This window comes from Panthera tigris, chromosome B1 (genome assembly GCF_018350195.1).
Source record: "Panthera tigris isolate Pti1 chromosome B1, P.tigris_Pti1_mat1.1, whole genome shotgun sequence".
NCBI classification, from domain to species: Eukaryota; Metazoa; Chordata; class Mammalia; order Carnivora; family Felidae; genus Panthera; species Panthera tigris.
This window is the reverse complement of record NC_056663.1, coordinates 158,659,142-158,680,911: the sequence shown is the minus strand read 5'-3', so window position 1 is coordinate 158,680,911 and position 21,770 is coordinate 158,659,142. Positions and strand designations below refer to the sequence as shown.

General features: G+C 36.5%; 1 protein-coding gene across 14 annotated transcripts in view; it reads left to right on the top strand.

Annotated features, from left to right (window-relative positions):
- REST (RE1 silencing transcription factor) overlaps positions 1-21,770 on the top strand; it is a 103,065-nt gene that overhangs the window by 64,224 nt on the left and 17,071 nt on the right. For 3 of the 14 annotated variants that reach the window (XR_006216996.1, XR_006216995.1, XR_006216994.1), the window contains exons 3-4: positions 5,472-5,555; positions 12,984-17,022. Coding sequence is in view for 8 of the 14 variants with exons in the window: in XM_007075862.2 (XP_007075924.1) it covers positions 5,472-5,555; positions 12,984-15,082 (2,183 nt within the window). In the remaining 6 variants the exon portion in view is untranslated. Of the gene's footprint in view, positions 1-5,471; positions 5,556-12,983; positions 18,420-19,351; positions 19,658-21,770 lie in introns of those variants that run through there. The other 11 variants (XM_007075862.2, XM_042984456.1, XM_042984450.1 and 8 more) reach the window with 9 other exon arrangements.

Below are 21,770 nucleotides of genomic sequence, written 5' to 3'. Positions count from 1 at the left end.
TTTTAGAAGATGTATTTAGTTGATAGTGAATACATCTAAGATGCAGTATAGTTTCCCGAAGGAATTGAGGACTTAGACAAAAAGGAAAACTCAATGATTAACCCTTGCATAGATCCGTTTAACAGAAACAAGCTTTTTATTTGTTTATTTTTTTAATATTTATTTTTGAGAGAGACAGAGACAGCATGAGCTAGGGAGAGGCAGAGAGAGAGGGAGACACAGAATCCAAAGCAGGCTCCAGGTTCTGAGCTGTTAGCATAGAGCCCAACGTGGAGCCCAACACGGGGCTCAAACCCACAAACTGCGAAATCATGACCTAGGTTGAAGTAGGATGCTTAACCGACTGAGCCACCCAGGTGCCCTAGCCTTCAACTTTTTTAAAAAATTTGTTTTGTGGTATTCAGTTCCTACATAGAACAACTTAACTTGTCCCCAAAACATAGGAATGTGAGAAGTTAGTTTTTGAAAGATTGGTGGGATTACCACACTTGAATTCATTAGAAGAAAGCAAACACACATGTGGAAAATGCAGCTATTTTTCAGACAAAAAATAATACTGTTCAGCATGTTTGAACTCATACAGGTAAGAGGACCTTTCTAGTTTGTAAGTGTACTCTATCAAAAAAAAATGGAACAATCTTAAAAATACGAAAATTTTCAAATATCCCAAAGAGAATATGAACTTATACCCATTATTATCTGTATTCAACAGTTACCAGTATTTTATCACAGTTGGCAATTTTTTTTTTTTAATATCAGCTTTATTGAGATATAGTTCACTACAATGGAATTCATCTGTTTAAAGTTACAATTCATTGGTTTTAGTATATTCACAAAAGCTGTGTAACTATCACCACAGTTTTTTAGGACATCTTCACCCCAAAAAGAAACCCTATTAGTGGTTGCTCCCCATTTCTCCCCAACACCCCTTAATCATTCACTTTTGAATTGATTTATAAATCTGTGTAAAGGGTCTTTCTCTCTCTCTCTCTTTTTTTTTTTTTTTAAAGGAAGTTGTAGGCCCAGTGTGGATCTGGAACTCATGATCCTGAAATCAAGAATTGCATGCCTCACCAAGTGAGCCAGCTAGGCGCCCTAAGGGGTGTCTCTCTCTCTCTTTTTTAAAAAAATATTTTAGAGAGAGAGGATGTGTGAGGGGGGGGGCGGGGAGGGAGGAGAGAGGCAGAAAGAAAGAGAAGAATCTTAGGCAGATTCCATGCTGAGCCCAACGTGAGCTATGTCCCATGACCCTGGGATCATAACCTAAGCCGAAATCAAGAGTAGGTTGCCGAGCTGACTGAGGCACCCAGGCTCTCTGAAGTCTCATTTTTTAAGAAAATGTTTGTAAGTTATTGGGACTTAATTTTCTCACGTTACATTTTTTGCTAAGAATTGGTACCTTTGAGGACTGATTGGTGGTCTGAACAAAATAGATGGGATAATCTAGTATGGTACTCTGGATCACAAATGAAAAGGGGTTGGTGGGATGCTGTTAGCATCAGGTCCCTTTTGCAAGAGTTATCACTCTGCAGGACTGAATCCCACAGGTAGAGCAGGGCATACAGTAGGGAGAAGGAATCGATAGTGCTTTACTGAAGTGGTAGACTTAATAAAACTTGCAGGTGAAATTCTATTACAAGAAGGATGTCTGCAGCAAGATTTCTAAGCCCCAGGAAATAGCTACTGAATTTAAAGCTTTAAAATCTAGTCAAATAAGAGAATTTGTAGATCTTTTGGAATTTGTTGTAACCTTTGACTATCTCCATACTTTGAAACCATTTTAATTTCAGAATTGAAAAAGTTCAAACATTATAAAATTACATGGCATAGGAAATGAAAGTTACTTGGAACTTCTACCCCATTAAGTACTTAATAGTTTGAATTAAACAGACTAGCCTCATCTACAATGTCTTAAATTCCAGCTAGCATATATACTTCAGCCATAAGTACTTGATATTCATTTAATAATATTTTGAGAACCTTAGGGCTTAATTTAGATTGGCTGTGATCTGTAGAGCTTTAAGGTAGTAACCATGGCATGACTTTAATCTGTACACTTTGATGAACTGTTTTAATTGAGGTATAACTGATGATGAACTTTTACAAATATGTGTACTCCTGATCACCATATCAGCACCCCAGTGCTTTTGTCTTGATACACTGGGATTTTTTTTGGTCAGTTGTATTTTGCTAATTCATATATTTCCTAAAAAGCTAAAAATGTTTTCAACAATAAATTTAAATTTAAATTTGTCAATTTAAGAATATTTTTAGAACCAAAAAAAAAATGGTGAAAACTGGAAAAGTGTTTCAGTATTCAGTATTTTGTGTGTATTTCCAATTTTTTTGTAAAGTGTTTTAAAAAAAAATTTTTTTTAACATTTATTTATTGTTGAGAGACAGAGAGAGACAGAGCGTGAGCAGGGGAGGGGAAGAGACTGGAGGAGATACAGAATCTGAAGCAGGCTCCAGGCTCTGAGCTGTCAGCACAGAGCCCTATGCCGGGCTTGAACTCACAAACCATGAGATCATGACCTGAGCCCAAGTTGGACGCTTAACCCTACTGAACCACCCAGGTGCCCCATGTAAAGTGTTTTTTTTAAACAATTCTTTGCCATTTCTTAATTTTTTTGTGTAGTGTTTTATTTTAATCTAATTGCAGTCTAGGTGACTAATTTTTTTTTTAATGTTTATTTATTTTGAGAGAGAGCGCGTGCATGTGTGTGTGGCAGTGGCAGAGAGAGAGAATCCCAAGTAGGCTCTGTGCTGGCAGAGGTCATGACCTGAGCTGAAATCAAGAATCGGAGGCTTAACGAACCGAGTGGCCCAGCTGCTCCTTTTTAAGGGTATATTTTGTGTACTGAAGTGTACCACCCACACCTTTTTTTCCACATTAATTTAATGTTGATTATTTCCACAGAAGGCTAACATTGGTTGTATGTATCTCTCATTTCACATTTTAGCGTTAAATTTGTGTGGTCTCAATGCTTTTTGAAAAGATTCTTTTCTCCTTAATGTCACCTTATTTATGATTTTTTTAAAAGCATTTTAAAACAGTTTGGTAGTGTATACATTGGAGGATAATATTTTGATTATATAAAGTGTGAGTATCTGGTGTTAAATGCATGGTTCTGAAGATTGTATGTATTTATGGAAAAATAAATTCATTTAGTGCTGAAGAGTTAAAAAACAATAGAATCACTTCTCACTTAAGTAGTCTAGTTTTCAGATTCACTTAATAGGTTTCTTCTGTTCTTTATTGAGTGCCCAGTATTAGGTACTTATGCTAATCTTCAGAACCGTCTATTGAGGAATACAAGATAAGTTATAATAGTCCATGTTTACTGAGAGGTAACTGTGAAGTCATGTGCCCAAGGTTAGATACAACTAAGAATCAAAGTTTGATTCTCTTTTTATGGTTAATTATCATGGTGGTGGGCTGAGGATTGTTTTTATTTGGGTCTTCAATCAGAAGATTTTTAATTTTGTGTGTTTGATATTTAACCAGTTCACAAATTTTACTTTAAAAGATGACATTTTAACCTTTATTTGTGACTGAAAAATCACTAAGTTTTCTAGAGTAGTTATGTGTATTTTGTAGAATTGAACAGATAGAAGCAATCTATTCTGTTATAAGGAATTTAAAATAAATTATTCTTAATTGATCCTTTATGTTTATAATGGTATTTAATTTTTCTTCCATTAACTTTTTTTGGTAATAGCTTGATGGAGATACATTTTACATTACCATACAGCTAACTATGGATTGGCCCATTCTGGATGGTTCACGTAAATAGAATCATACAGTTAGTATATGGTCCTTTGTGACTACCTTCTTTCACTTGGCATAATGTTTTCAAGGTCCATCCATGTTGTATACACAGTACTTGTTTTCCTTTTATTGCCAAATAATATTCTCTTGGAGGGATATACAACATTTAGTTTATCCATTCATCAGTTAGAATATTTGGATTGTTGGGGCACCTGGGTGGCTCAGTCGGTTAAGTGTACAACTTAGGCTCAGGTCATGATATCACGGCTTGTGGTATCACATCGGGCTCTGTGCTGACAGCTCAAAGCCTGGAGCCTGTTTCGGATTCTGTGTCTCCCTCTCTCTCTGCCCCTCCCCCGCCCATGCAGTGTCTCTCTGTCTCAAAAATAAACATTAAAAAAAATTAAAAAAAAAAATATTTGGATTGTTTCTGTTTTTTTGCTTTTGTGAATAATTCTATGAGCATTCATTTGCAAGTTTTTGTGGACATAAGTTTTTATTTCTCTTGGGTATGTACAGTTAACCCTTGAACAATGCAGGGATTAGGGGCACCAACCCCGATGTAGTCAAAAATCTGCATATACCTTTTGACTCCCCCAAAACTTAACCACTAGTAGCCTGCTGTTGACCAGACTCCTTGCCAATAACATAAACAGTCGATTAACACATATTTTGTGTTTGTGTTACATACTGTATTATAATAAAGTAAGCTAGAGAAAACATGTTAAGAAAATCCATGAGGAGGAGAAAATAAATTTACACTACTGTACTGTATTTATTGGGGAAAAAAAAGCACGTATAAGTGGACCTGCACAATTCAAGCCCATGTTGTTCAAGGGTCATCTGTGTATACCTGGTAGTGGAGTTGCTAGGCCATATGGTTTTGAGGAGCTGCCAAACTTTTCCAAAGTGGCTGCACTATTTTACAATCTCACCAGCAGTGTATGAGTATTCCAATTTTTCCATATCCTAACCAATACTTGATAACATCTGTCATTTTGATTATAGCCATCCTTGTGGGTATGAAATCTTCCATCTCATTGTGGTTTTGATTTGCATTTCTGTCATTGGTAAAGATAGTGTGCATCTTTTCATATACTTACTTGTCATTTATGTATCTTTACAGGAATATGCTCAACATTTTTTTAAAGGTTTTTTTTTAGTTTATTTATTTTGAGAGAGAGTGTGAACAGGGGAGGGGCAGAGAAGGGATCAGAGGATCTGAAGTGGGCTCTGTGCTGACAGCAGAGAGACTGATGTGGGGCTCAAACTCAGGAACTGTGAGATGTCTGAAGTCGGACACTTACTGACTGAGCCACCCAGGCACCCTTCAGTTTCTTCATGTGTGTAACGGGAAGTACCTACATCATAAGGTTGTTGCAGAGAGAAAAAGTGTTTAGAATATGCCTGGTACATAGTAAGTGCTCAACAAAGGTTACTTTCATTATCTTTTTTCACGGAGCTGGTTTAAGAAAGAAAATAAAGAGATTTATAAATACAAGGTATTAAGTATCATGATCGAAGCATGGACATGGGGTTATGGAGCCCAGTGCAGAGCCTGCTTAGGATTCATCCCCACCCCCCTCAATAAATAAACTTTAAAAAAAAAAAGCTCAGTACTGTATGTATATTGTCTATATTGTTAGAATTGTATTTGCCTTATTTACCGTATTTAACCCTAATTATTATATTCTTGCAGGAGAACGCCCATATAAATGTGAACTTTGTCCTTACTCAAGTTCTCAGAAGACTCATCTAACTAGACATATGCGTACTCATTCAGGTTGGTGAGAAATGGGAACTCTTCTATGATTTTTAGTAAACAATTTGTCATGATAAGGAAGTTCTAGACCTGGAACTGGGTCATTGTTTATGATTGATTTATTTTTAAAAGCAGTTTATGATTTCTTTTTAATAATTAGAAATTAGAGTGAAAAATTGGTGTTGTATTCATGTGGAGCTGTATTTAAATGTAGATTCTTAACAAGGAATCCATAGGTGGAACTCTTGAAACTGAATGTAAATGCACGCATGCACCTTTTCTGGGCAGAGGGTTCTTAATATTCACCAGATCTTCAACTTAATATGACTAATAAAACTTGAACTACTAGCATAGACTAAGGCTATTATACAACCCCTACCTTCTAACCCTCTCTCCCACCCCAACACAATATAACACCAAATTTCATAGTGTGTGGTTTTCAGGTTACAAGGATTCCTTCTTAACTTCAGTCCCTGAACTGTGGGTTTGTCCTCTTTTGAGAGCTGATAGGGTTTCTGTGGGCTGATTTACAAATGCCAAACTTTAAAGAATAATGGATAATCCAGGATCTCAATTAATTAATTTATAATAGATAAAATGCAGGACTAAAATAGATAATCCAGGATCTCAGTTTATTAATCTGTAATAGATAAAATGCAGGACTATAAATGCAGTAGATTTGTCCACTCTGGTGACTGAAATAATCATGATCACCAACCAGAATTGGTCTCCATTATCAAGATAGGTAGATGGCAAAATTAAAAAGTAAATGTTAGCTTAGGTGGTCTTGAATGGTTAATTCATTTTGGCTACAGTTGATCCTTGGTGAACTACCACATCTGATCAGAATACCCTACTTCCAAATTTAGAATATATACCCCTGTGGGGAAACTATGCTAAAATCTTCCTGTTAACAAAAGTATACATAGGCCCATCTCCCTTTAATAATTAATTGCCTTAAATTTGTGCTGTCTGGATAGCCACCAGCCTTATGTGGTTGTTGAGCTTGTGAAATGTAGCTAGTTTGAATTGAAATGTATACAATACATAGATGAATTCAAACTGAATAAAAGCATGTAAAATATCTATTTTGGGGTGCCTGGCTGGCTCAGTTAGAAGAGCATGTGACTCTTGATCTTGGAGTCTTGAGTTTGAGCCCCATGTTGGGTTTAGAGATACTTAAATAAATAAAACTTTAAAAAATTTAAAATACTGATTACATGTTGACATGACATTGGTTATATTGGGTTAATTTTATCCGTTTTTTACTTTTGTAATGTGACTACTATAAAATTTAAAATTACATATATTGCTTGTATTTTATTTCTCTTGGATATCACTATTTTAAGTCAGTGAGTAACACTTGATTACAGATTCTGACTTGAGCAGCTGCGAAGGGGTCACATAATATGTGTGCTAGCTTTTCTTCATCCTACACGTTTGTCATGTTAATATACTTTGAATGTTCCTTTTAAATCTCCTAAGCTATTAGTTGAGTCACTTAACCAGAAACCTGATTTTATTGCTTTGGGGTACGCCCTGGTTTCATTTTCTAAGGGTAGTTTGGATGCTCTCTCAGGCTTCGTTGAGGGTAGGCATCATGTTCTTTTGATAGATGTGACCTAGCCTTTAAAACATTTAAGAATTTTGTATGAGTTAACTCATTTTAGTCTTTTTTAAAAAAACTTTTGAGAGAGAGAGCAAGTAGGGGAGGGGCAGAGAGAGGGAGAGAGAATCCCAAGATCGATGCAAGGCTTGATCTCATAAATGGTGAGAGAGAAATCGAGTCAGACACTGAGCCACCTAGCACCCCTCATTTTAGTCTTTATTACTGTACTATCATGTATAAGTTCTGTTACTGTCCCTGTTTTACCATTGGGGAAACTAAACTAACGCTTTGAGGGAATATGGCCATTTTTCCTGTAGAATGTCCCCCTTTCTGGATTTGTCTTATTTGCTTTCTCATGGTGTCATGTAGTTTTTCCTTTGACCCTGTGCCTTGTATTAATTGTACACTGGAAATTAAATCTGAATGCTTGAATTCTACTTAATGTGTCTCATTTGAAGTCCTATCTGGTTGACCCATTATTAGTGTTGCTGGGTCACTGGATTAGAATGATGACAAACTTGTATCTTTTTCATTGAGTCAATAATACTTGTGTCACTGTCTCAGTGTCTGGTGTTTTACACTAGTCAGTAACTTCTGTGTGAATAATTTTTGTGTTTGCTAGCTGTTGTCTTTTGAATCTCTTCACTATGTTAAAAAAGATGATACTCCTTAGTCGCTGTTATAGTACAGCAAGTATTTTAAAAGTCTCTTAATGAGTCGTAGCTACTATTTTTTTTAATGTTTAAGAGAGAGAGGGAGAGAGAATGCCTTGTTGTTGGCACATAGCCCCATGAGGGCTAGATCCCATGAACTTGTGAGATCACGACCTGAGCTGAAATCAAGTCATGTGCTTACCTGATAAAGCCACCCAGGTGTCCCATTACTATTATTATTATTTTTTAAGATTTTATTTTTCTAAGTAATCTCTACATCCAATGTGGGGCTCAAACTCACAACCCCGAGTTCGAGAGCCGCATGCTCTGCTGGCTGAGGTAGCCAGGCATCCCAGTAGTAGCTATTATTTATTATATGCATGCCAGGCACTGAAAAATTAATCTTAGTACTTCTAAAATACTTAATCCCAGTTTATGGATTAGGACACAGGTGTAAGATAAATGCTTTATCTAAGGTTGTCATTCCTTTAAATCAGAAGAAGAGCTAAGATTTCGCCTTAAACTGCCTACCCTCCCGTTTTCAGTTATCAGCAGTGTTAGAACATTATGGCTCAGAAAATGGCTCAAGAAGCTATAGCATAATGAAATTGAAACCACAGTGTATAGAGAGAGCAGATATTGTCTTTTATTGGATGCCAATGGTTTGAGACTCAAATAGGAAATAGTTTGTTTTGTGTATGAGTGTGCAGTTATTTCCAGCAGATCCTATATTTTAATGCTTTTAATAGAAGTTGCCAGTAGCGCTTGTAAGTAAAGTATGGCAATGTTAGATCAAATTGGGTTGGTAGTTTTTTCTTTTTAATGGATTGCATGGAGTGAATATCTTGGGTGCCTCATCTGTGGCCCGGAGTCTGAACTTTAAGGTCCCCATGGGCATGTTTGTTCCTTGTTCATGTGAGTGTATTTTAGGGAAGAAAACTGTGCTCAGTCTCTTATTTTTGGAAGAGATTAGACTCTATGGAGTTGGTACATTTTAGCTTCATCCATAGGGTTTGTCTTTTTAGGGCAAAGTAAGAAAGGATCAAAATGTTGATTAGGTGAAAAATTGTTATACTAAATTAATCTAACCTTATCTGGTGTTATTCTCCATTTTATTGGTGTTTCTCCCTAATGGTATTAAAGTATCCTTCACTTGGCTAGTCTTAATTACACTGACATTATATGTTCTCCCTTTCTTATTCTCAGAAATGGTACCATTTCATCCTGGATGAGATACTTAATTCTGGATGAAATACATCTAGTTTTGTATATGCTGTTAAATATTTGGCTAGTACCCCGTCTTGCTAGCATAGGAGTTCATCTTGAATATTTTTCCATAATGAGTGTAATAGATGTTTGTTAAAGGAGATTAACAACTTACCAAGTTCCACTTCCACGTATTACTCTTTTTAAGGTGGAAAAATATTTTATTCAATAAATTTATTTTCCTTTCACCAAGTATTTGATAATTATTATGGAGGCACTATTTTAATAGCTGGACTTACTTGAAAGGTATTGTGGTTTGACAGTCTTCATGAATTCTAGAATAAGCTTTTTCCCTGTTTGCTATTTTATTTTTCCCCTCATTAAAAAAAAATATTTATTTAAATTCAAGTTAGTTAACATACAGTGTAGTATTGGTTTCAGAAGTAGAACTCAGTGATTTATCACTTACATACAACACCCAGTGCTTATCCCAAGTGCCCTCCTTGATGCCCATCACCTATCTAGCCCATCCCCCACCCACCTCCCCACCAGCAATCTTCAGTTTGTTCTCTGTATTTAAGAGTCTTAGGGTTTGCCTCCCTCTCTGCTTTTTATCTTATTTTTCCTTCCCTTCCCCTGTGTTCTTCTGTTGTATTTCTTAAATTCCACATATGAGTGAAATCATACGATATTTGTTTTTTTTCTCATTTTAACATGTCATGTCAAATTCAACTTACTATGCAGTTTGGGGTTTTGTTGTCAGTAAACATTTTTTATTGAAGTATAGTTGATATATAATGTTACGTTAATTTCAGGTGTATAGAATACATTTTTAAACAGTATTATATTGAGGTTCAATTTACACATGTGAAAATGCATACATGTATCTGAAGTGTACAGATCAGTGACTTCACATGGTTTCTCCGGTTTGACTGCCACCTGGAGGAAGAACTGAAACATTTCTACACCCTCAGAAAAGTTTTCCCCTTACCCTTTCCAGTCAGTACTCCCTCATAGTCTATCTACCCCCAACTGATACTCTGACTTCTATCAAAAAGATTACTGTAATATTTTTCTATAAAATGTTTTTGACATTCATCCCATGCTGCTTTATCAGAACTTTGTTTTTATTGCTGGGTAGTAATCAATTGTGTGCCTCACTACTCTAAAAAAGGTCCCTTGTGGGGCGCCTGGGTGACTCAGTCGGTTAAGCATCTGACTTTGGCTCAGGTCATGAACTAGTGGTTTGTGGGTTCAAGCCCCACATTGGGCTCTGTGCTGACAGCTCAGAGCCTGGAGCCTGCTTCAGATTCTGTGTCTCCCTCTTTCTCTGTTCCTTCCCCGCTCTTATTCTGTCTCTGTCAAAAAGAAATAAAGGTTATAAAGGTCCCTTGCTATTCTTTCCAGGTTCTTGATAAAAACATGTAAAGCATATAAAAAAACTTTCTCCTTTTGAATTTGCTGTATACCTTTAAGTTAATTTGGGAAGAATAAAATAGGCATCTGATACATGTATGAAGATGAAAAACAGATAAATATTATTAGAATTGGAAAGGAATTAAGTTAAAATCATTGATACAAGGCAAAAAATTATATTTACCTAGGTACTAATAAACTATAAAGTTTTGATTAAATCTTCTAATACAAGCAAGATTTAATGTCAAGAAAATAAAACTGAGGGGAAGGAATGGAGCAAGTAAACTTTGCCATCAAAATTTAAACAGATTTTTATGAACTCCCTTTCTCTGACCATTTCATATGTAGAGGCTAGCACTTTGATGCTTGCTATGTAAATACCCTTATTAGTTAGGAGTTATACAATGGTGATATTTCTATTAGCACAAATGTTTTCATAAAAAGATAAACTTCATTCATCAGCTATTAGAGGTAGGGTTTAAATGGAAAAGAGGATAGAGGTGTCTGGGTGACTCAGTTAAGCGTCTGACTGTTAATTTTGGCTCAGGTCAATCTCCTGGTCGTGAGATTGAACCTCGAGTTGGGCTCTGCACTCAGCGCAGGGCCTGCTTGGGATATTCATTCATTCTCTCTCTCTCTCTCTCTCTCTCTCTCTCTCTCTCTCTCTGTCTCTCTTTCTTTTTCTTACTCTCTCACTCTCTCTCCCTCTCTTTCTCTCTCAAAATAAATAAATAAACTTAAAAAAATGGAAAGGCAGGATAAACACATGAATCTTGCCTTTTGTTTACCCATACTAAATTACCGGTTCTGAAAGTGATGATTTATAGGTAATGTATTTGGACTGCTTGACTCTTTGCTCCAGACTAAGTGCTTTATATAGATTAAATTATTTTATAGCTCACAGCACTTAAAGTATTTTACAGGTAAGGACATTGAACCTTACAGTTTTCAGTACGTTGCTTAATATCTCAGTGAGTTGGAAAAGAGCCCATATTTATTTGATCTCCCAGATAGTCTCATTCTAGAAAAAGTTCTTTTTTTTTAATAGTTTATATATTTATTTTGAGAGAGTATGAATGGGGAAGGGGCAGAGAGAGGAAGAAAGAGAATCCCAAGCAGGCTCCACACTGTCAACGCTGTGCCCAGTGTGGGGCATCATCCCATGAACTGTGAGATCATGACCTGAGAAGTCAAAAGTGGACTCTTAACCAACTGAATGACCCAGGTGCCCCTCTAGAAAAAATCCTTAACCATTATGTCACCTATCTTTCCCCATTCTGTGTCTATATATGTTAAGCAAATGTTTATCTCCACTGAGGTCATTTATGGAGAGGACAAGAAAGGGCCAAGTAATGCAGCATGTTGTAGAAACCTCTATTTATGAATCTCTTAGTGGACTAATGTGGAAAATGAGTTGTCCAATTAGCTATATAGCCAATCTGATATACCTGGATAAGTTTTTGTTTTTGTGATTATTTTTATCATCAGACATTTTTTTAATCATGTAAAGCTTACCATGGTTTTACTTAATGTCTGAGAAATTTGCTTTATGAAAAAATTAGATTTGCTATGAATTTGATAATGTTTGAGAGATGAATTTTCATAAATGTCAATTTCCATTTTTCTACTATGCATTCCATTGGACCAGTGGGGTATGGATACCATTTGGTAATATTTACTAGAGTGTGATCTAGATGGGTATGTATTCAGGTAGAATGTGTTAATCTTACACCTTTAATTTGGGGGTGGGGGTGGTTTTGGTTTTGTATGTACCTGTGATCTGTGATCATGACTTTCTTCAATTATTTTACATACCATATCTATTTGTATGCCCTTTCTCATTTATGTAGTTTCTTTGTTCGTTTGTTAGAAGAAGGTAGGGAAAAATTAAGAAAGGGTTTCTGGCTTTACTATATTTTTGCTTTAAAATAACACTTCTGGCTGGAAGAACTTGCTGAGTGAAACTTTACTTTTGCAGGGATGGACAAAAGAGTTAAATTTAAAGGAAAGGCCTTTTGCTCCCTGAGGCCAAAACTTTTGTTTTACAACTTCTACATGGAAGATCTGGGAATATAGCCTGGAGTGTAAGATCTTTCTTTTGAAGTCTCAAGATTTATCTTCAAAATGGATGGGAATTTTACATTCTGCTCCATTATACATTTGTTTTAACTGAACATAAAACATTTAAAATTATCTTTTCTCTTTGAGTGCCCTTGTCCCAAAATTCACATCCAGAACCCAACTAACTTTGCCAATAATTGTTGTGTACTTCTTGATGAATTGCTGTTCTCGTATAGTGTTTGAGAGCTCTAGCTTCATGAACTTTTTAGAAGATGATGCTTAAATGAGATCATTGTTCCTGCATTTGGTGTGAGAATTAATGTCAAGGGGTAGAGAAAAGATCTACAAATAAATATGGTAAATGTAAAGTGCATGATACAGTCTTTTCAATGAATAGTTTTTGTGTGTGTTTTTTAAACATATATCCAATTCCCTATATTTTAATAAAAACTTGAATTCATTTCTTAATCTCTGTCCTCTCTAACATCTCTTGTTTACCTTTAGGTGAGAAGCCATTTAAATGTGATCAGTGCAGTTATGTGGCCTCTAATCAACATGAAGTAACCCGCCATGCAAGACAGGTTCATAATGGGCCTAAACCTCTTAACTGTCCACATTGTGACTACAAAACAGCAGATAGAAGTAACTTCAAAAAACACGTAGAGCTACATGTGAATCCACGGCAGTTCAATTGTCCTGTATGCGACTATGCAGCTTCTAAGAAGTGTAATCTGCAGTATCATTTCAAATCTAAGCATCCTACTTGTCCTAATAAAACAATGGATGTCTCAAAAGTGAAACTAAAGAAAACCAAAAAGCGAGAGGCTGACTTGCCTGATAACAACATTACCAATGAAAAAACAGAAATAGAACAGACAAAAATAAAGGGGGATGTGGCTGGAAAGAAGAATGAGAAGTCTGTAAAAGTGGAGAAAAAAGATAATGTTTCAAAAGAGAAAAAGTCTTGTAGTAATGCTTCAATCCAAGTGACTACCAGAACTCGCAAATCAGCAATGGAAACTAAAGAAATGGATGTGCACGCAGGAAATAATTCAGAAGCAACCTGTAAAACCAAGAAAGGCAAAAGGAAGATGGAAGCTGAAGCCCATCCCTTACAAGATCCTGTTAACGAGGAGGAACCTGTGACAAAAAAGAAAAAGAAGGCAGAAAGCAAATCCAAAAATAATCAGGAAGTGCCAAAAGGTGACAACAAAGTAGAGGAGAATAAAAAGCAAAATACCTGCATGAAGAAAAGTACAAAGAAGAAAACTCTGAAAAATAAGTCCAGTAAAAAAAGCAGCAAGCCTGCTCAGAAGGAGGTTGCTCAGAAAGGGCCTGCTCAGACGGAGCCCTCTCCCAGGGGGCCTGCACAGACAGAGCCTTCTCCCAGGGGGCCTGCTCAGACGGAGTCTTCTCCCAGGGGGCCTGTGCAGATGGAGCCTTCTCCCAGGGGGCCTGCTCACCGGGGGCCTGCTCAGATGGAGCCTTCTCCCAGGGGGCCTGCACAGACAGAGCCTTCTCCCAGGGGGCCTGCTCAGACGGAGCCTTCTCCAAGGGGGCCTGGGCAGACGGAGCCACCTCCTGTCCCAGAGCCTGCTCAGACGGATATGGGTCAGAGGGAGCCGCCTCCTGCCACAGAGCCTGCTCCAACAGAGTCCCCTCCTTCTGTGGGGCCTGCTCAGATGGAGGTAGTTCAGATGGAGCCTCCTCCCACAGAGCCTCCTCTTCACATGGAACCAATTCCCAAAAAGTCTCCTCGAAAAGATAATAAAAAGGAAAAGTCCCACACGCAGAGTGAAATGGCACAGAAGGAGCAAGTCCTTATTGAAGTTGGCTTAGTGCCTGTTAAAGATAGCCAGCTTCTAAAGGAAAGTGTGGGTGCGAGAGATCTCTTACCACCATCAACACCACTGCCAAAGGAAAACTTAACAGAAGAGGAGTCAAAAGACCAAAAATTATTCACCGAAGACGAAGGAAATAAAGAAGCCCCTCTTCAAAAAGAAGTAAAAGAGGCAGATAAAAGTCTAGCTGGTGTTGCTGCTATTATCAATGAATCTGCTAATATTTCATCCTCTGAACAAAACTTGAATATGCCAGAGGGTGAAACTTTAGATGGTGAGTGTCAGGCTGGCGCAGTGCTTTGTGAAATGGAAATGGACACTGATGAGAACAAAACAGAGAATCCCCCTGGCAAAGACTCAGCAGTTGAAGAACAAATGTCACCACTGCTGCTTCCCTTAGCAATAGAAAACCATGAAGCAGTGTCCAAAACTACTGCGACATCACCTCCTGTCACCACGGCAGTAAATGAGTCTCAGGAAATGGATGAAGACGAAGGCATCCATAGTCATGATGGAAGTGATCTAAGTGACAACATGTCAGAGGGTAGTGATGATTCTGGATTGAATGGGGCCCGGCCAGTTCCACAAGAAACCAGCAGGAAAAATGCTAAGGAGGCCTTGGCAGGCAAAGTGGCTGAGGGAGATTTTGTTTGTATCTTCTGTGATCGTTCTTTTCGAAAGGAAAAAGATTATAGCAAGCACCTCAATCGCCATTTGGTTAATGTATACTTCCTTGAAAAAGCAGCTAAAGGGCAGGAGTAATTAAACGTAGGATAAGGCTTCAGTTCTTAGTTTATAAGATCTATTACATTTAATATTCATTTATAGTTATAGACAACGTTTTATTTTTTAAATTGCTTTAATTAGTGTCCAATGTTGATTTTTAAGTGGCACTCTTTTTCTTAGGATTCTGTACACCTATTGATGGGTAAATTTTAGCATATCCAAGGAAGTTAGTGTACTAAACCAGCAGACTCCTAAATCTGTTAGTTTATACATTTAATTGAAATGAGAAGGCCAAGGTGGTATTGTAGCATTCCGTTGCTTTGTCTGGCTGTAATTTGTCACTTTTCTCGCCATGTCTGTCGTCTTGTTTCACTTTAGTGTTTTCTTAGTTCCTGGTTTAGCGCTATAAAAATTGGCATACGTAAATAGCAAATTACTTGAAAAATTTGCCTGCTTTATATAAAGTTAGCACTTTAAAATTTTTTTAGAGATGAGAAGAGACATTTAAATTGAAGAAAAATTCTCCCAACAGTGGACATTGTATCAGTCCAGGTATTTACTTCCTGAATTTTGATCAATATTTCTTATTTGTGTGTGTTAATTGTCATAAAAACAATGATTTTGGTGTGTGTGGTTTTTTGGGGTTTTTTTTTTTGTTTTTGTTTTTGTTTTTTTTTTTTGGTGCTTTAATGGCTTAAGATGTTGCACATTGTTGTTTTTTTTTAACCTATGCAGTTCAATTTTTTTCTAGAAATAGCATTTGTGTTGAACAGTAACACTTTATACATATATATGCATGTTTATTTTGTCCTCTTTGGAGGGATGCTTTTAGTCTTGTTTGCAAAAGGGCAGTTTTCCTTTTCCTTTGCTGCAATTGTCTTTTTTGCAGAATATGTGTGCAAATTTGTGAGCAAATGAAACATGCAGGTTCAATCCATTGATTTTGAATTTCACATCTTATATCTATGCCAGAATCTGTATTTCACATAAGTTATTTATTTTAAATGGATGTAGTGAATTCACAGCTCTCATTTTGACCTGTACAAGAAACAAACCACTAGGCTCTATATTGAACAGATTTTTATCTCAGAAACCAACCATAAGTGAAAATTTTTGGCTTGTTTTAGTATAGCTACTTCCTAAATGTTCAGTGTTAAGTCATATCTTTGAGGAAAACCTTTTTACATAGATGGTTGGTGTCCATATGGCTACTTGGCTGAATAAAGAACTGAAAGTGATATTTGGAAACTGCAAACCTGGAATTAGGAGACATAATTACTCTTTCAAGTTATACAGAATATCAGTTGTGAGAGTCCAAAGCCATAGCAATTACACAGGAAACCTAGGTGGAGAGAAGTAGTATGAGTGCTGGGAGACCAGCTGCTACTTACTTCCTATGAATACAGTGCAAAAGGCAGGTGAAACTTAAGTACAGTCCAGATTTTAAAAATCACACTTTCTCAGGGATCTCCACAAACTAGTGGGTGTCCTGGCTGTCTCTGACAGCCTCTTTCTACAGGTGAGGCCTCAGATGAATTGCAGCTATCCTGGTGTTCCCATGGGGGCACTTTGTATGAAGAAAGAGTGTACTCCCAAACTTTTTTGGTAGGTTCTTTGGCCAGTTGCCAAAGAATATGAAAGAATCCAACATTGGATTTTTCTTGCTGATAGCAATTATTCATTACAGTAAAAGTGTGATCCCAATAGGGAATCTTGAACAGTGCTGATCCTCCCATGTTCTGTTCTGAAATAACCACTTTCTATGTCATTTATTTTCTTTTATCTGATGATCTCTTTGAGGCAGGTTTCAGAGTTTGGCAATGCAACATGAAAGATTAGGAAAAGCATTGATGAAGTGTGGGTGGAAAACTTGTTAAAAATCTGAGAGTGAAGTTTGAGTTAAAAGACATTTGAACTCGGAATTGACTGGGAGGCCAAAGATTTAAAGAAGAGAAGATTCTCTCAAGACATGAGGAGTAAGTTGTGTGTTAATGGTGTGTGTTTTGTGTGCATGAATGGGAATTTGTAAATGATGTTGAATTCTAGGTGAATTCATGGCTCCGACAATCATTGTCAACAGAAGATCAAGCTGCAAATATTTATGTTTTAAAACTTAAATTATAAAGCTAGTTAAATCTTTCTAACAACTAGTTTTAATGTTCATGGGTACATTTTATGTAAGTTACCTTTTACATTATATATGAAAAGACTCACGTTAAGTACAGATTGGAGATTGGGAATCAGTTTGGGGAAAGTTTTGTGGATTCTTTCATGCTACAAAAGAAAACAATTAGACTTCTAGGGAATTGGACTAATTTTCTTACCTAGTTTTAAGACTAGAATGGTAAAAACAAAAATATGAAGGAAATTAAAACCCCTTATTATTAAATTGATCTGTGAAAACATTGTTACTGGAAATTGAGTGGGACTTGAGGCCTTTCTTCCAGAAAACAAGGACTTGATTGTCAGGCCTATATTAGGTTCTGAACTTTAATGCCATGTATTTGTACTTGTTAAAAATTGTTTCAATGAAAAATATATTAGTAATATGAACTTCTGGTCTAGTTGGGAGTTCTTCCATTTGAAAAATGTGATATTTGCATGGAACTGTTTGAATCTTTGTTTTCTCAGTTTCCCCTCCACTGGATAGAATTGAAACTAGAATTTTCCCTTTTGTTAAAGGAATAAAAAGTGAACATGTTATTTGTAAATTGATGTTTAGTAACTAGAGATAAACTTGAAATGCTAGAATACATTATAAGCCTAATCCTAGGTAGTCTTATGAAAATGTATCTCTTTTATCTATCTTTTGAACCTATATTCACATTGGTCTTCAAGATATCTTAAGTTATATTTTTTCCTCTTTTCAGAGCTGCTTCTTTGGGGCTACTTTTTTAAATTGAGGTGTAATTCATAAGGGGCTACATTTCTGATAAGGTTTCTTATAACTATGGTTGGATGTTTTGCTCTAGTCTTCCAAGAAGGGCCATTTTATTTTTTAGAGTCACTTCTAAGGTCATGTGGTCTTTAACTTTGGGGACTATTTTGCATATAAGTGCTAATGCAGGTAAATTTAAACCCAAGTAGACCTCATCACATGTCACCCCATGAATGTTGACAATGGAAGGAATACCTTGCCTGTGGTATAATATCAGTTCTGGACTGAAAAGCTGGGGAAGAAACTTAATTTTCTTTTTTGCATAAATCAGAAAAACAGCTAGTGTGCAGTTTCCTTGTTGACCTCAGCAGATGAACTGAGCTGATAGTGTTAATTCAGATTGAAGAAATTATCTGAATCTTGGTTTGTGTAGACTTACAATCTACATGCAATATTAACTAAATCAGATAGCTTTTACATTTTCACGTGTGTGCATAGGCTCTCCCCACCCTTTTCAACATCCACTAGTTAATTGATCGTTTTAAACTGGCATTGAAACATTACAACAATGTTTTGTTGCACCAATTTTATAAACTTTTACAGTGCAATACGTGTTATTTTTCCGAGACAAACCAAAGGTTAATTTCTCAAGGTTCTTGCTGCCTGCTTTAGCAGCATTTGATGGGAGGATCTTTTATATACATTTATGATAGATGAAAAATAAACCAGATTGCAAATCTTTTTTTTTTTTTTTTAATGCTTAAACCATGTACCAAGTTTTTGGTCCAAATTGTGTAGGATAAGTTAAACTTAAATTGCATTCTATTAACCAATATGAGTGTATTTCTGTAAGCATAGTTATGTTGAAATAAAGTTTTAAAAAGCATTTTATGCCTTTGTTCATTATTGGTACATCAAGTATTGAAGAACCAAATTTGTTTTGCTGTAATTGCAAGTATATTAATTCCAAAACTATAGGTCTGATAGCCCGTGGTAGGTAGAAAGGTCATGGCAGTCTGTTTGGGGTAACAATCCAGTGGGTAGTAGTCCAAAGAATATCTTTTCTAAATGGTGCTTTCTCAGAGATGGTCATCAGGAAGAAACAACCTAAAGACAATTCATAGTAGGTTTTACATAATAATTACTTACCAACCCTTAACAGTTTTAACATAAATATCCTTTCTCAGTAGTAGCAGGCCTGGTGTTAGTACGTTTTGACTCATAATTAAAAAGATGCATTGAAGGGAAAATAAGTTGAATTACACTGAGTGTTGACAGCCAGGGTACCATTTTAAGAATTTTACTGTGTTTAGCAGAGTTCTGAGAAGAAAATGAAACTCAAGGGAAAGTGATAAGCCATGTTCTTAATAAGAGTCTGCTTTTTTTGTTAATGGAAAAACATGTGTTTTTAATGTGTTTTTGTTGAGGTGGAAAAAAAGGGGGAGAGGGTGATGGAGAAAACTGTGCAGAACATCAAAACAACTGGATTGCATTCTGTCCTGATACAGCAAGTGACCCGGAGTGTATTGAGTCCTAAAGAATGGGATGTTTCATACTGATGAGAGATTCACCTTCTGACTTCTTTTGCAAGACTCCTATCAGCAAAAAAGCAAAATGAATTTGCAAGATTTATTTTATTGGCATGGTAGAATCAAGAACAAGGAGCCTGAAAGTTTGCCCAACCAAGGATATGTGGGGAATTTATCTTGAATATAAATGCTATTGATGTCTGACTTGGTTTGTTATCTTTAATGAGTGAAAGAGTGGTTACAAGTGTCTTTCTCCAGTCCCTTTCTACCTCTTTTCCAGAGGCTTACCCTTGTTAGGATGTCTACATATGTGCTACATTTACACTTAACCAGTTGGCCATCTTTTTTTCTCCCCAAGTTCTCAGGGCTTGACTCATTTGTAGGTAGTTACAGTGTAGAAGTATGAGCTTCCAGCCAGGGTACTTCACAGCACTCTCCTCAGCTCCATAAAGGCAGATTGGTGAAGGTGCTAAGAACAATGTGCTAGTGTTTGGTAATAAGGGAAAGTTTCAGTGTTAAGAAATTGCCTTTTCAAAGGATTTTGATGCTCACTGTATCAAGTACTCTGTCAGCCTTTGAGATAGAGCTGGGTTCACAATGGGCCTCTCTTCCTAAGCACTATAAATGGGCAAACCATTTTAACTTTACTGACCTAATTTCTTCATCTATAAAAGGGGATATATGGAATTACTATCCAAAGAGTGGCTTTGAGTGTTAAATGCTTATGAAGCGTTTACGCTGGTGCTTTTATTAGGGCCTCTTTTAGCTACATGAAAAGCCAAGTAAGTATCCTTAAATATATAAAGTCCTTCCTCTATTTGGGCATGATTAAGTTGTACAGTTCACTTGCTTATCTTGCAAAACTGAGCTTTTAATGTTAAAGTAGTACGTGGGCTTTTGTATTAAACTATATTGTAATATCTTAAGAGTCAGAATGCTTTTATTTTTTTTCCAAATGCTTTTATATTCATTGCTTTATTTAAGCGGCTAAAATAGGTCCTGGTCCTTAGTAGGGTAAATGGTTGCCCAGGCCGAGAATTGTGTGTGGTGAGTGTTTTTCCTTGATTTCAGCTAATTGATATACGATGGTAGTTTTACTGTAATTTTAAAATTCTGATAATGCAGAAATCTCTTCATTTATAGGCAAAGGTATTTTTCTGGATGCAAAGAGAGTCAATCCAAGTAGCAGGAAATAGCAAATCTTGAGAAAGAGTTTTTATTAAGAAACTTGATTTTAAGAAAGGTTCAAACTTACAGAGAAGTTGCAAAAAATGTTACCTTGAAATTTTGTGTACCTTTCATGTAGATTCACTCACATTTGCTTTCTGTATATTATGTATGTATGATTTGCTGAACCACCAGAAATTAAGTGGCATACCCCCTTTATCTCTGAAAATTCAGTTTGTGTCTCCTAGGGATAGGGCATTCTCTTGCACAACCACATTATATAGTTATCAAATTCAAAACTTTTAAGATTGGTATAGTATTTATATTACAATCTATATTCAAATTGTGCCAAATGTCTTAACTACTAACCTTTAACAATCCCCCTGTTCTATCACCCATTGCATTTGTTGTCTCATTTCTTCAGTTTCCTCTTAATTTGGAACAGTCCTCTAGCCTGTTCTTCACAACAGTAAGAGTTTGAAAAGTTCATGCCAGCTGTTTAAAAAATGTTAATTTAGATTATTCTAGTTGTTTCCTCATGCCTCAATTCAGGTTATGCATTTTGGAAGGAATACTAAATACTGGTGCATTGTACCAGAAGGCACACATCATGTCAGTTTAACCCATTATTGGTGTTCACTCTTAGTTAAGGTGTTGTCCACCAGATTTCTCCATTGTAAAGTTATTTTTTCCCTGTATAATATTCTGTGGGAGGATATATTGAAACTATCTGAACTTTCAACAAACCCAATGATTTTAGCATATAATTAATTTTTTTTTACAGTTTATTATTTTTTTAATTATTATTTTTTTTAACGTTTATTTATTTTTGAGACAGAGACAGAGCATGAATGGGGGAGGGTCAGAGAGAGAGGGAGACACAGAATCTGAAACAGGCTCCAGGCTCTGAGCTGTCAGCACAGAGCCCGACGCGGGGCTCAAACTCACATACCGCGAAATCGTGACCTGAGCCGAAGTCGGATGCTTAACCGACTGAGCCACCCAGGCGCCCCTTTACAGTTTATTTTTGAGAGAGAGCATGAGCGGTGGAGGGGCAGAGAGAGAGGGAGGGAAAGAGAATCCCAAACAGGCTCCACCTCACAAACCATGAGATCATAACCTGAGCCAATATCAAGAGTGGAAAGCTTAA